The sequence below is a fragment of the Sturnira hondurensis genome, unplaced genomic scaffold, assembly GCF_014824575.4.
Source record: "Sturnira hondurensis isolate 20B ecotype Veracruz unplaced genomic scaffold, ASM1482457v3 Scaffold0015793, whole genome shotgun sequence".
Classification (NCBI taxonomy): domain Eukaryota; kingdom Metazoa; phylum Chordata; class Mammalia; order Chiroptera; family Phyllostomidae; genus Sturnira; species Sturnira hondurensis.
In genome coordinates this window covers 6,597,675-6,610,517 of record NW_028088424.1, presented here as the reverse complement: position 1 = coordinate 6,610,517, position 12,843 = coordinate 6,597,675, and the positions used below count along the sequence as shown (strand labels likewise).

At 41.9% G+C, this 12,843-nt stretch overlaps 1 protein-coding gene across 6 annotated transcripts in view; it reads left to right on the top strand.

Moving 5' to 3' along the window:
* The window catches only part of LOC119000562 (serine/threonine-protein kinase SIK3), a 163,646-nt gene that overhangs the window by 91,111 nt on the left and 59,692 nt on the right, over positions 1-12,843 (top strand). For all 6 annotated transcript variants that reach the window (XM_037065672.1, XM_037065675.1, XM_037065673.1 and 3 more), the window contains exons 4-5: positions 2,991-3,115; positions 3,648-3,771. In XM_037065672.1, coding sequence (XP_036921567.1) covers positions 2,991-3,115; positions 3,648-3,771 — 249 coding nt within the window. The remainder of the gene's footprint in view (positions 1-2,990; positions 3,116-3,647; positions 3,772-12,843) is intronic.

Genomic DNA, 12,843 nt, shown 5'->3' with positions numbered 1-12,843 from the left:
TTAGAAATAATAGGTGTAGGTAATAAGCCCTAGCATCAATCTATGTCGTAGATGATAAACAGTATGAACTGAGATGGTAGGAATATAAAGAGAAATGAGATAGATGTAAAACACATTTACAGGATAGAAGCAGGTAAGTTTTGCCATTTGGAAATGGGAAGTGAGGAAGAAAGAAAAAATGACTCCAGTACTTCTAGTAACTAGGATGGTAATATGATTAATGACCATGGGATTATCACTTGAAGAGCAGATATGATTTTTGAAAATGGTGAGTTTGAGGTGTTACTTTCCAGGCAAGTATTAGAAGTTCATGACAAGAACTTAACAATTAAGATTAGAGTCAGAGAGATAAATTTGTAGAATTATTACCAGGCGCAATATAGTGGGGCTAGAAGAGTTAAGCCCTCAGAAAAAATGGAAAGCAAGAAGACAGTGAAAGTCAGCACATACCTTACTATAAAATGCCTGTAGGACTTCCGCCAAGATGGAGGCATAGGTGGAAACACTGTGCCTTCTCCCACAACCAAGTTTGAATACAACAAAAGTTTTGGAGAACTAGGACTCACCCAAAGACCAGAAAATGGAATTATACGGAAGTCCGACAGCTATGAACCGTTCAACGGAGACGGTAAGAGAGGCGGAGCCAGCAGTGGAGCTGGGTCGGGCAGGACAGATCCCCCCACCTAGGCGCGCAGGCAACCTGGAACCAGTCGGGGTGTGGGGCAGACTGACCATGGTCGCACATTCGCGCACAGTGAGATGGACCACGCAGGCCTCAGGGGGTGAACCCAGTGGTGGAGGGCTGACTGCGGTGGCACACTCGTGTGCAGTGGAACAAAACGCATGGGCCTGGTGATGGTGGTGGCTGCAGTGACGGTGGGGGTCGCGGCAGCAAGCGGCAGAGGGAAGCCATTGTCCCTCTTTGACCCCCCACATATAACATCACAACCCAGCACCTTAGTTGCCCTGCTCTAGTGAACACTTCAGGGCTCTGATCCTGCTACGTAACAGGCACGAACAGCCCAAAAGATGGTGCAAGAAGAACTCAAAGTCCCAGAGCCAATAACTCTAAGCAACCGAGAAATTGCCAGCCTCTCAGAAGCCCAATTTAAGACACTATTTATCAGGATGCTCACAGAATTGGTAGATTACAGTCACAAATTAGAGGAACATAGGAAGGCTAAACTAATTGAAATGAAGGGAGATGCACAGGAAACCAATAGTGATGGAAAGGAAACTGGGACTAAAATCAATGGAATGGACCAGAAGGAAGAACCAAACATCCGACGAGAAAGGAATGAAGAAATGAGAATTCAAAACAATGAGGAGAGGCTTAGGAACCTCCAGGACATCTTTAAACGTTCCAACATCCGAATTATAGGGGTACCAGAAGGGGGAAAGAAACAGCCACGAATGGAAAACTTTTTTGAACAAATAATAAAGGAGAACTTCCCCAGTCTGGCAAAGGAAATAGACTTCCAGGAAATCCAGGAAGCTCAGAGAGTGCCAAAGAAGTTGGACCCAAGAAGGAACACACCAAGGCACATCATCATTACATTAGCCAAGACTAAAATGAAGGAGAGAATCCTAGAAGCAGCAAGGGATAAGGGGACAGTCACCTACAAAGGAGTACCCATCAGACTGTCAGCGGATTTCTCAAAAGAGACCTTACAGGCAAGAAGGGGCTGGAAAGAAGTATTCCAAGTCATGAAATCCAAAGACCTACAGCCAAGATTGCTTTATCCAGCAAAACTTTCATTTAGAATGGAAGGACAGATAAAGTGCTTCTCAGATAAGGTCAAGTTCAAGGAGTTCATCATCACCAAGCCCTTATTATATGAAATGCTAAAGGGACTTATATAAGAAAAAGATGATGAAAAATATGAACAGTGAAAGGACAGCAAACACATAGTTATTAACAACCACACCTAAAACAAAAGCAAACCAAGAGGACAGCTAGATCAGGAGTGGAACCATAGAAATGAAGAACACATGGAGGGTTAGCAACAGGGCAGTGGGAGGAGGAGAAGAGGGGAGAAGGCACAGAAAATAGCATAGATCGTAGGTAGAAAATAGATAGGGGGAGGGCAAGAATAGTGGGGGAAATATAGAATCTAAAGAACTTGAGACACATGGTTATAAACTAAGGGGGGGAGAATGGTGGGGGAAGGAGTGTGCGGGTGGAGGGGAAGGAAGGTGTGAATAGAACGACTGTAATAGTATAATCAATAAAATATATTTAAAAAATAAAAAATAAATAAAATGCCTGTAGATAGTAGGAGGAAGAAAAGCAAGTAGCAAGAGGAGACAGTGGTCAATGAAAATAAAACTAGGAAGGGGAGAAAAGAATTTTAGACAGTAGAGAGGTGCTTAGCATTTTCAGATGCTGCGACCATAGAGAATGAGATAGATTTGGGGCAGGAGGGAATTCCAGCCTGTTGTACATATGAGTTGTTCTTATAAATATTTATATGCATAAAAGTACTTACAAAACAGCAATTGTCTTTATTTTGAATAAGGAACCTTAATAGTAATAATGTCATTTTGTATGATTTTTTAAGTCAGTGTCATAAATATATTTGCCATAAGAAATAAAATAAGAAAATTTTGAGTCCAGTTGAGTAAGCCTGTATATATTTGTTTCCGATGTTGTCTTAACATCAATCATTATCCAATTTGATTTTTGTTCTTAAAGGAACAAGTACTACTTGCCTCTCTAAGCGTAGGTTTTTGAAGGGAACAGTGCTTATTTTGCTGACATAAACCAATTTTGCTTACTTTTAGTTAACCGGATGTCTTTTGCATTTGAGGTCATCTGTATCCTTGTTTCACTATTATTTTAACTTTAAGGGGCTGGTTGTATAATTTCCGAATGTTGTCCTTTTACATTGGATATTCAGACTTAATGATCCAGAACCTTTGTTCTTGTGCCTACTAGCTAGTATTTGCCAGGTTCAGATAACATGAGTTATATCCATTTGCCTTTCTAGATTTTGGCTTCAGCAACCATTTCACCCCTGGGCAGCTGCTGAAGACATGGTGTGGCAGTCCTCCCTATGCTGCCCCTGAGCTCTTTGAAGGAAAGGAGTATGATGGGCCCAAAGTAGATATCTGGGTATGTGACTGCTTTCTCTCAAGCCCTGTAGCAGTAGTTACCTCATCCTGAACAACCCAATATGCTGCTTGTGGATTGAGATCTTGCTCACCTGTTCTTTGAATTCCCAGTTTTTTGTGCAGTCTTTCCCCCAGCAGGATTGAGACACAGATTTCAAACTCCCTGTTTACATGTGCAAAAAAACCCACCAGGGGCAAACTTGGACAGTGCCCTTGTCAAGAGCAGAGATTCTTTCTGTTGTTGCTACTTGCCTCCTTCCTGGAGGAAGAATACTAAGAGAAATTCTAGTATTGGATATTAGATATAGGATATATTACCCAGAATTAATGTGTGGAAGCAAAGAAGGTTAACTCTTCTAAAGATGATTGGCCTTGACATTGCCCCATATTATTTCTCATTTTTTAAAAAAAGAATAAAATGTTTGTTCTGTTATCTTGTGCATGACTCACATCATTTGCAGACACATACTATAATGTCCTCTTTTGTTTCCTCTGATGTGATTAATTGTATGTACTCTCTGTTTGGGATTCAGAGCCTTGGAGTCGTCCTCTATGTGCTTGTGTGTGGTGCCCTGCCATTTGATGGGAGCACACTGCAGAATCTGCGGGCACGGGTGTTGAGTGGAAAGTTCCGCATCCCATTTTTTATGTCCACAGGTAAGGGTGTTGGCAGCACACAGCTATAACTGGGTTCATGGAAAGTTAGACATGTTAAACTCTCCTAGAAATTAGGTGATGGAAATTAAGTGATGGAGTATAAATGGGCCATTTAACAATCTACCTTTCCTTTTTCTTAAGTCCTTCCCTAAGGATATGTTTACTGATTTTCGGGGGGTTGGGCGGGGGAGAGAAACATCAGTGTAAGAGTGAAACATTGATCGGTCCCCCTCCCCACCCCGCGCCCGATATGCGCCTCAACCAGAGATCAAGCCTTTTGGTATATGGGACAATGCTCCAACCGAATGACCCAGCCAGGAGTAACAACTTCTCTTAGCTCGGATTTGCTGAGTGGGTACCTCCAGAGGCAGGGTTCTGTAGGAACAGTGAGCAGGCTTTGGCATCAGATGGCTCTACAGAGTTTGTCTGAGCTTGGCTCTAGGCTATGCACATAGCAGCTAGTGTTGTGTGGCAGATTACCAAGTCTTTCTGAGCTTTGATTTCTTCATCTATAAATGGTTGACAGTTATGTGAGGATTGTTACTATGAGGACAAAATTAAATAATATATGTAAAGAATCATTAGACACATTACATAGTAGCAAGGCAACTATGTATTACTGTTTCATTCCATCATTCACTCCCTATTTCACCCTTTTTCAGGATAATATTTCCATTTCTTGGGAACCACTGAAATGTGGTAATAAATACCAACAATAAAGCAGTCTTTGAACCTTAGTGTTGCTGCTACTATTAGGTTAACCAAAAAGTTAATTTGTTTTTTTCTGTAAGATGGCTCTAGTAGCATTTAATTGTCTTGAATTTCATTCAAAACGATTTTGTAAGATTGCATTGTGACAGTTGTCATATCAGCATGCATTTAAAAATACTCAAAATTTACAACTTTTTCTGTAACCATTTTAATGTTGAAGATGTAATATTGCTGAAGATAGCCACAGCAATTAGACCAAAAGAACTAAAAGGCATCCAAACCGGAAAGGAAGAAGTAAAACTGTCATTATTTGCAGATGACATGATACTATATACATGGCGTACTATAAAGATTCCACCAAGAAACAACTAGAACTTATAAATGAATTCAGCAAAGTAGCAGGATACAAAATTAATACACAAAAGTCAGTTGTATTTTTCTATGCCAATAATGAACAAAGAGAAAGGGAAATTAAGAAAGCAATCTTATTCACAGGTGATACAAATGAATAAAATACCTAGAAATAAACATAACCAAGGTTTACATTAAAAGATCAGTACTCAGAAAAGTATAAGACACTGAAGAAAGAAATAGAATAAAGTACAAATAAGTGGAAGTACATACAGTGTTCATGGATAGGAAGAATTAACATCATTAAAATGTCCATAGTATCGAGAGCAATCTGTGGACTGAATGTAATTCCTATCAAGATTCCAGTGACATATTTCACAGAACTAAAACAAATATTTTTAAAAATTATGTGGAACCACAAAAGGCCTTGAATAGCAATGCCAATCCTGAAAAAGAACAAAGATGCAGGAATGATGCTGCCTAGTATCAGACTATATTGTTAGTCCATAGTAATCAAAACGGCATGGTATACTCATAAAAAAATGATACATAGATCAATGGAACAGAATAGACAGCCCAGAAATAAACCCACACCTTTATAGTCAATTGATGTTAGACAGAGGAAGCAGTTACACACAATGGGCTAAAGATAGTTCATTCAATAAATGCTGTTGGGAAAATTGGACAGATACATGCAGAAAAATGAAACTAAGTCATCTTATTATACTGCACACGAGAATAAATTCAAAGTGGATCAAAGACGTAAATGTTAGACCCAAAACTATGAAAATCGTACAAGAAAACAGCAAAATCTCAGACATTGTTCACAGCAGTATTTTATCAGAAGGTATCCCCAAGCAAAGGAAACAAAAGGAAAAATAAACAAATGGGACTACATCAAAATAAAAAGTTTTGGACTTCCGGCCAAGATGGAGGCTAAAAACACTGTGCCTCCTCGCACAACCAAGTTTAAAAACAACAAAGTTTTAGTAACAAAAACACAATCAAACACAGAAAATTGAAATACATGAAAGTCCGACAACAAGGAACCATTCAGCCAGACCCGTCAGAGGGGCAGAGCCAGCGACTGGCGGAGCAGGGTTGAGCAGGAAAACTCGGCCAGACCAACCCAGGGACCCAGGTGCATGGGTGGCAGTTGGCAGATCACAGTCATGGGGTAGCAACAGATAGACCCAGAGAGGGTGTAAGGGAGCAGGCTGACTGCGGTTACACATTTGCACGCAGAGAAACCAGGCGAAGGAGCAAGCAGTGAGAGAGACCACCCAAGCCCCAGCAGCTTGCGGGAAGCAGCAGAGGGGACCACCATTGCCCCTCTTTGACCCCGCCTGCACATACAGTGTCACAACCCAATGACTGAGTTGCCCTGCCCTGGTGAGCATCTACGGCTCTGCCCCTCATACGTAACACGTGCGAACACACCAAAACATTATGGCTCAAGAAGAATTCAAAGCCCCAAAGCCGATAACTCTAAGCAACCAAGAAATAGCCAATCCGTCAGGTGCACAATTCCAAACACTGGTGATCAGGATGCTCACAGAACTGGTTGATGTTAGTCACAAATTAGAGGAACAAATGAAGGCTAAACTAATTAAAATGAAGGGAAATGCACAGGAAACCAATAGTGATGGAAAGAAAACTGGGACTCAAATCAAGGGAGTGGACTAGAAAGAAGAAAAAATGACCAAACAGAAAAGAATGAAGAAACAAGAAACCAAACAATTCAAAGAAAATGAGGAGAGGCTTAGGAACCTCGAAGACATCTTTAAACATTCCAACATCCAAATTATAGGGGTACCAGGAAAAAAAAGAGGAACAGCCACGAATGAAAAACTTACTTGAACAAATAATAAAGGAGAACTTCCCCAATCTGGCAAAGGAAATAGACTTCCAGGAAATCCAGGAAGCTCAGAGAGTCCTAAAGAAGTTGGACCCAAGAAGGAACACACCAAGGCACATCATCATTACATTAGCCAAGATTAAAATGAAGGAGAGAATTCTAGAAGCAGCAAGAGATAAGGGGACAGTCACCTACAAAGGAGTTCCCATTAGACTGTCAGTGGATTTCTCAAAAGAGACCTTACAGGCAAGAAGGGGCTGGAAAGAAGTATTCCAAGTCATGAAATCCAAATACCTACAACCAAGATTGCTCTATCCATTAAAGCTTTCACTTAGAATGGAAGGACAGATAAAGTGCTTCTCAGATAAGGTCAAATTCAAGGAGTTCATCATCACCAAGCCCCTTTTTTTCTTTTTAAATTTTTAAATATATTTTATTGATTATACCATTACAGTTGTTCAATTTCCCACTTCATTCTCCTCCACCTGGCACACCCCTCCCCCACCATTCCCCCCCCCTTTAGTTTATGTCCACGTGTCTCAAGTTCTTTAGATTCTATATTTCCCCTACTATTCTTGCCCTCCTCCCTATCTATTTTTTACCTACTGACTATGCTACTTATTTTCTGTATCTTCTCCCCCCTTCTCCTCCTCCCACTCCCTTGTTGCTAACCCTCCATGCGTTCTTCATTTCTATGGTTCCACTCCTGATCTAGCTGTCCTCTTGGTTTACTTTTGTTTTAGGTGTGGTTGTTAGTAACTGTGAGTTTGCTGTCCTTTCACTGTTCATATTTTTGATCTTCTCTTTCTTAGATAAGTCCTTTTAATATTTCATATAATAAGGGCTTGGTGATGACGAACTCCTTGAACTTGACCTTATCTGAGAAGCACTTTATCTGCCCCTCCATTCTAAATGAAAGCTTTCATTGATAGAGCAGTCTTGGCTTTAGGTCTTTCGATTTCATGACTTGGAATACTTCTTTCCAGCCCCTTCTTGCCTGTAAGGTCTCTTGAGAAATCCGCTGACAGTCTGATGGGAACTCCTTTGTAGGTGAGTGTCCCCTTATCTCTTGGTGCTTCTAGGATTCTCTCCTTCATTTTAATCTTGGCTAATGTAATGATGATGTGCCTTAGTGTGTTCCTTCTTGGGTCCGACTTCTTTGGGACTCTCTGAGCTTCCTGGATTTCCTGGAAGTCTGTTTCCTTTTCCAGACTGGGGAAGTTCTCCTTTATTATTTGTTCAAATACGTTTTCCACTCGTGGCTGTTTCTTTCTCCCTTCTGGTACCCCTATGATCTGGGTGTTCGAACGTTTAAAGATGTCCTGGAGGTTCCTAAGCCTCTCCTCATTTTTTTGAATTCTTGTAACTTCACTTTTTCCTGTTTGGGCATTTCTTTCTTCTTTCTGGTCCACCCTGTTGATTTGAGTCCCAGTTTCCTTTCCATCACTATTGGTTTCCTGTGCATTTCCCTTCATTTCAATTAGTTTAGCCTTCATATGTTCCTCTAATTTGTGGCTAAAATCAACCAGTTCTGTGAGCATCCTGATAAACAGTGTCTTGAATTGTGCATCTGATAGGTTGGCTATTTCTTGGTTGCTTAGAGTTATCGGCTCTGGGGCTTTGAGTTCTTCTTGAGCCATGTTTTGGTCTGTTCACATCTGTTACGTGTCAGGAGTGGAGCCCTAGGTGTTCACCAGAGCAGGACAACTCAGTCTCTGGGTTGTCAAGCTGTATGTAGGGGCGGGGCCAAAGGAAAGCAAAGGCGGGCCTCCTTTGCTTCCTCCCACCGCCACTGCGGGCTGTGCGATTAGTCCTACTGCTCGCGAATGTGCGACCACGGTCAGCCGCTGCTGGGTTCGTTGCTCGGGGCTGCGCGGTCCGTCTCACTTCTCACTCCCGTTGTCTGGAGCCCTCACTGGGTCTGCTCAGCTCTACCCTGGATGCCTGGGCGCCTGGGATTGGGGGATCTTTCCTTTCCAACCCTGCTCCACTGCTGGCTCCGCCCCTCTTACCCGTCCAGTGGAATGGTTCGTTGTTGTTGGACTTCCGTATAGTTCAATTTTTCTGTTCTTTGGCTGCGTCTTTGTTCTCCAAACCTTTGTTGTATTCAAACTTGGTTGTGGGAGAAGGCACAGTGTTTCCACCTACGCCTCTATCTTGACGGAAGTCTCACCAAGCCCTTATTATATGAAATGTTAAAGAGACTTATCTAAGAAAAAGAAGATAAAAAATAGGAACAGTGAAAGGACAGCAAACTCACAGTTGTTAACAACCACACCTAAAACAAAAGCAAACTAAGAGGACAGCTAGATCAGGAGTGGAACCATAGAAATGGAGAGCACATGGAGGGTTAGCAATAAGGGAATGGGAGGAGGAGAAGGGGGAGAAAGTACAGAGAATAAGTAGCATAGGCGGTTGGTATAAAATAGGCAGGGTGGAGGGCAAGAATAGTAGGGGAAATATAGAATCTAAAGAACTTGAGATACACAGACATAAAGTAAAGTAGGGTAATGGTGAGGGAAGGGGTGTGCAGGGTGGAGGGGAATCAAGAGGGAAATAGACAAGTATAATGGCATAATCAATAAAATATATTTAAAAAATAAATAAAAAATAAAAAGTTTTTTATAGCAAAGGAAATCATTATCAAAATAAAAAGACAGCCCACAGAATGAAGAACATATTCACTGATAAACCTGATAAATGGTTAATATCCAAAATTTTTGAAGAACTTACAAAACAATAACAAAGACACAACCCAAATTCAAAAAATGAGCAAAGGACCTGAATAGACACCTCTTCAAAGAGGACATGCAGATGACCAATAGACATATGGAAAACATATGAAAAGATTCTCAACATCACTAATCATCAAAGAGATGCAAATTAAAACCACACTGAGGGACTTCTGGTCCAGATAGTGGCATAGGCAGACATGGCTCCCCTCTTTCAAAACCACAGCAAAATTATAGCTAAAATATAGAACAACCATCACTCAGAACCATCAGAAATAGAATCAAATGGACGTTTGACAAGTACAGAATTAAAGAAACCACATCCATTCAGATTAGTAGGGGGGGTGCAGATGTGAAATAGGCTGGTCCTTCACCCACGTGTGGTGGATAAAAAATTGGGAGGGATATACAGGAATGAGGACTCCCAGCCCTGCCCCCACAGGCCCCACCAGGAAAGAGTTCCACAGCCAAGAAGATAAGTCCCCACAAGTTCTGGCTGCAAATACCAGTGGGAGTGGAGTCAGTGGAAGAAACTTCTGGAACCCCAAGCAGTTCCTCTTGAAGAACATAGACTCCCCTGTTCCCACTCACTCCCTCTGATCTCCAGCATTGGTATAGCAGCTTGAAAGACACTAGTGTTTTACAGGTAGAATTTGAGATAAAGGTGAGCAGAGGCCATTGTTTCTTTTCCGAACTCTCCCCCCGCCTCACTCCCCACAGAGAGCTGGAAGTTGGTGCCTTATCTGGGACTCCATCAATCTGGCTAACACTGTTTGACCCACCTTGGAGATCCCCACAGACTTCACCCCACCCAACTTATGGGTCCACGCATGCTACTTTTACATAAGAATGGCTACTTTGTCTCATGCTTCACAACTTCCTAAATCCTGTCAAACAAGTAATAGTTGGCTTTAGTGAGCCCTAGTCCTGTCACTAGGAGCAGCCAGCCTAGTTTCATAGCTTGCCTTTACCTGGGAATCTCCAAGTCTAGCAGAAGTAGCAGCCATCTCAGGTTCCTTTATAGCTCAGGAAGGATGACCCAGGCAAAACACAGGTGGGAGCTGACCTTGGTCTGCACCACCTGGGAAATTCCAGGACCAGCGCACCCAGCGGACAGCTATAGACCACGTCAGAGCATCACCACCCTGCCCCTGCACAGCTGATCCTCCACAGAGGGTGGAGGTTGGTGGTAAGTGGTCACCAGTAGTCCTTTCAACTGACTGGCTGAGATAAATCCCTTCTATTCACCTACCAACAACAACCAAGGCTCAACTACAAAATGAAGGTGTACTCAGCCCATGCGAAGGTCGCGCCTCGAGTACCAGGCTTGGGTGACAGGAGGCTGTATCACTGGACCCTACAGAATACCTACTACATTAGGCCACACTACCAAGACACAGAGTCAAAGCAGCTTTACCTAATACATAGAAACAAACACAGGGAGACTGCCAAAATGAGGAGACAAAGGAACATGGCCCAAATGAAAAAACAGATCAAAAATCCACAAAAAGAACTAAACAAAATGGACGTAAACAATCTGTCAGATGCAGAGTTCAGAACACTGATTATAAGGATGCTCCAGGAACTTAGCGAGTACCTCAAGAGCATAAAATGATCCAGTTAGAAATGAATGATACACTAATTGAAATAAAGAACAGTTTACAGGGAAACAACAGTAGAAGGGATGAAGCCAAGAGTCAGATCAGTGATTTGGAACATAAGGAAGCAAAAAACAACTAATCAGAACAAGAAGAAAAAAGAATCCAAAAATTGAAGACAGTATAAGCAGCCCCTAGGACAACTTGTAGAGGTCCAACATTCACATCATAAGGGTCCCAGAAGGAGAAGAGAATGAGCAAGAAATTGAAAATCTATTTGAAAATATAATGAAAGAAAACTTCCCTAATATGGTGAAGGAAGTAGACATGTAAGTGCAGGAAGCACAGAGAGTCCCAAACAAGATGAATGCAAAGAGGCCTACCCCAAGACAAATCAATGCCACAGGTTAAAGATAAAGAGAAAATCTTAAAAGCAGCAAGAAAAAAGCAGAGAGTTACCTACAAAGAAGTTCTCCTATAAGACTTTAACTCCTGTAAGACTCAGCTGATTTCTCAAAAAGAACTTTGCGGTCTAGAAGGGATTGGCAAGAAATACTTCATGAATAAGTAATGAAAAACAGGGACCTATATTCAAGATTGCTTTACCCAGCAGAGCCATTATTTAGAATTAAAGGGCAGATAAAGAGCTTCTCAGACAAGAAAAAACTAAAGGAATTCATCATCACCAAACCATTATTATATGAAATGTTAAAGGGACTTATTTAAGAAAAAGAAGATCAAAATGGTAATAAATAAAAATCTATCAACAATTGAATCTAAAAATTAAGCAAACAGGAAGACAGAATCGTGGATACAAAGAGCATTTTGATGTTTGCCAAATGGGAGGGGGTGTGGGAGAATGGGTGAAGAGGTTAGGGGATTGAGAAATACAAATAGGTAGCTACAGAATAGCCATGGAGATGTAAGGTATAGGAAATAGAGTAACCAAAGAACTTATATGAATGACCTGTGGACATGAACAATGTTGGTAGTATTGCCTGAGGGAGTGTGGGTTGTTGGCTGGAGGAGGCAAAGGGGAAAAATCAAGATAACTGTAATAGCATAATCAATAAATTATAATTATGAAAAAAATAAAACCATAATGAGATATCTCACACCTGTCAGAATGGCTGTTATCAATAAATAAACAAGTGTTGTCGAGGATGTGGAGAAAGAGGAACCCTTTTGTGCTCTTGGTAGGAATACATATTGATGCAACCACTGTGGAAAGCAAAATGGAGATACCACCAAATGTTAAAAACATCTACTTTTCAACCCAGTGATCCCGCTTCTGGGAATATATCCAAAGGAACCCAAAACAGCAGTTCAAAAGAATATAAGCATCCCTTTGTTCATTGCAGCATTATTTACAATTACCAATATATGGAAGCAGCCCAAGCATCCATCAGTAGATGAGTGGAGAAAACAACTGTGCCTTCTCCCACAGCCAAGTTTGAATACAACAAAGGTTTGTAGAACAAAGACACAGCCAAAGAACAGAAAATGAATTATACAGAAGTCCAACAACAACCAACCGTTCAACCGGGATGGTAAGAGAGGCGGAGCCAGCAGTGGAGCAGGGTCGGGCAGGACAGATCCCCCGACCTAGGCGAACAAGTAGCCCCGACCCAGTGAGGGTGTGGGGCAGACTGACCGCAGTTGCACATTCGCGCACAGTGAGACGGAACACGCAGGCCCCAGGGGGACGAACCCAGTGGTGGAGGGCTGACCGCGGTGGCACACTCCCGTGCAGTGGGACTAAATGCGCGGGCCCTGGTGACGGTGGCAGCTGTGGCACCTGTGGGGGCCGAGGCGGGAGGCA